At 40.3% G+C, this 2,278-nt stretch overlaps 1 protein-coding gene across 1 annotated transcript; it reads left to right on the top strand.

Moving 5' to 3' along the window:
• Positions 1-88: 88 nt before the first annotated feature.
• Positions 89-1,087, top strand: LOC105314484 (protein FAM98B-like). The gene is made up of 3 exons (XM_011408675.1): positions 89-151; positions 230-592; positions 1,061-1,087. The coding sequence occupies exons 1-3, from the start codon at positions 89-91 to the stop codon at positions 1,085-1,087; spliced, it is 453 nt and encodes a 150-aa protein (XP_011406977.1).
• Positions 1,088-2,278: the final 1,191 nt, after the last annotated feature.

The raw sequence follows: 2,278 nt of genomic DNA, 5'->3' as shown, positions 1-2,278 counted from the left end.
TATTATTAATTAATACAGTATTACAGCTGTATTGACTGTTTTGAATAGTAATAGTACTTATAGTAGTACTAGACTAAAGTCAGTTAAGATGGCAGATGAAAATGAAGCCTACAATCTGGCTCTACTTGACGATAATCTTGACGATAGTGATGTAATGAAATATGAATGATTACTATGTTATATGTATAATATTTAAAATAAAGTTATATATAAATCTTTAATATAATAGGACGACATGATCTCTGAGCCTCCAGTTATTCCAGTAGATGTAAGATCACCACCACCATCCAGAGGAGAGAGAAGACCACCACCTCCCATACCACCACCACCTCCCATACCGCCACCAAGGCGTCATGAGCATCCTGATGGGGAGTGGAGGGGATTGGGAGCTGACCGTGGAGGTCGTGGTCGGAGTGCAGCAGGGAGAGGACGTGGAGGTAGGGGGGCCAGAAGAGGTGGTGGCAGAGGTGACGGTGGGGGCCCTGGCAGAGGTGATGGGCACGGGCCTGACCATGACAGAGGTGGCTGTGGAGGGAGACCAGGGAGAGGAAGAGGCCGAGGATCAGGAGATAGGGGCAGGCCAGAAGGGGCCGTAAGAGAAAGGTGGCAAGGGTGGCAGTATTTTGGTAGCTCGTGGCAAAGAAGAGGAAGGGGACGGAGAGGAAGGGGCGGGAGAGGAAGGGGATGGTGGCAGGGACAGCAAACTGTAAATTGCCAAATAGAAAGGCTATTAGATATAATAGAACTTATCATTCTTAACAATAATAATCACTGAACAAATATTATTAACAACTATATACTGTATGTAACACTTATTTATTCGCCAATTATATATCCGAGACTATATCTATAGCTAAGTTAAGTTCACCACTGTAATTTAGGGCATGTGTGATGGCTTCACTAGTGGATCATGGGTCCCAACTATGAAATTCACTAGATTATAATTCCTTCAGTTTGTAATATCTTCCATAGCTTATAGCTGATATTCTAGAGTTCCTGCTATTATGCATGGATACAAAGCATAATATTTAATTATAATTTTACCTCTTGCATTTCACAGCTATCATTAGTTGGTATTAGCTCCTAGTGTGACTGATGTCAACTCTAATGCGTTATTTGGCTGCTAGAAAGTTGTCCTGATGCATCGTCCCAAATACAGTTCAGACTCGCCATTTTGTTTTTATTGACCACACCCAATTGATGTTGGCACGTGGGCGGATGGTGGCTAAGGTTGTTATTTCTCCAATACAACGTGTATAGAAGAAACGTAAGTGTGGACATACAAATATATATATATATATACAAACATCGCACGTGGGTGAAAACAATCTTAGGAATGACCTGGGCGCTACGCCCCCAGGTCGTTAAAAAAATTAAAAAAATATTTGGCTTTGTGCACCTTAATACACTGCACAAATGTGTATGTAGTCAAGATTACCTCAGATGCTATCAGATTCATTTTGTAGCGTAGATAACGCATAGTATTGATGTTATTAATGTCTACATGTAGTTTAGAATCCCTTCTAGCAAGCCTGCGGTGACTGGCTTGAGCAATGGGTTTATGCTACATGCACGCTGTGTGTATATGCAAATGAGGCAATGGACTGGGACAAAATCAACTTGATAGATGTCTAAGTACTACTCTAATAAATGAAACTAGTTGTTCTAAACAATACCAGCCCATTTTATGGTTCCTACTTTGCATAAAAAATTATTGAAAAATATTTTGGCTTTGTGCACCATAATACACTGCACAAGGATGTACGTAGTCAGGATTAGCTCAAATGATATCACATTCCCTTTGTAGCATTGATAACCATTAGTATTGATGTCCTCAATCTCTACATGTAGTTTAGAGTCCCTACTAGCAAGCCTGACATGACAGGCTCAGGCAATGGGTCTATGCTCTATGCACTGCTGTGTGTATATTCGATCGAAGCAATGGACTGGGAAAGAAATCAACTTGTGAGATGACAAAGTACTACTCTAATAAATAATGCTGGTTGTTCAAAACAATACTAGCCCATTTCATGGTCTCTATCTTGAATAAAAAAGATTTGAAAAAAATTTTGGCTTTGTGCACCATAATACACCACAGGTATATATATAGTCAGGGTTCGCTCAAATGCTATCAGATTCACTTTGTAGTGTCGATAACCAATGGTATTGATGTCATTAATGTGTACATGTAGGTTAGAGTCTCTACTTTCAAGACTGATGTGACAAACTTAGGCAGTGGGTCTAGGCTCTATGCACTGCGTGTGTATATTTGAACAAA

This window comes from Amphimedon queenslandica, unplaced genomic scaffold, assembly GCF_000090795.2.
Source record: "Amphimedon queenslandica unplaced genomic scaffold, v1.1 AMPQUscaffold_12882, whole genome shotgun sequence".
In the NCBI taxonomy this organism is placed as follows: Eukaryota; Metazoa; Porifera; class Demospongiae; order Haplosclerida; family Niphatidae; genus Amphimedon; species Amphimedon queenslandica.
Note: the sequence above shows the minus strand (reverse complement) of the source record. Positions and strands in the feature narration are given on the sequence as shown.

Coding starts and splice junctions, on each gene's coding strand:
- LOC105314484 (XM_011408675.1), top strand. CDS start 89: ATGGCAGATGAAAATGAAGCCTACAATCTGGCTCTACTTGACGATAAT. Junction 152..229: donor ATAATCTTGACGATAGTGAT/GTAATGAAATAT, acceptor TTAATATAATAG/GACGACATGATCTCTGAGCC. Junction 593..1,060: donor GGGGCAGGCCAGAAGGGGCC/GTAAGAGAAAGG, acceptor TGCATTTCACAG/CTATCATTAGTTGGTATTAG.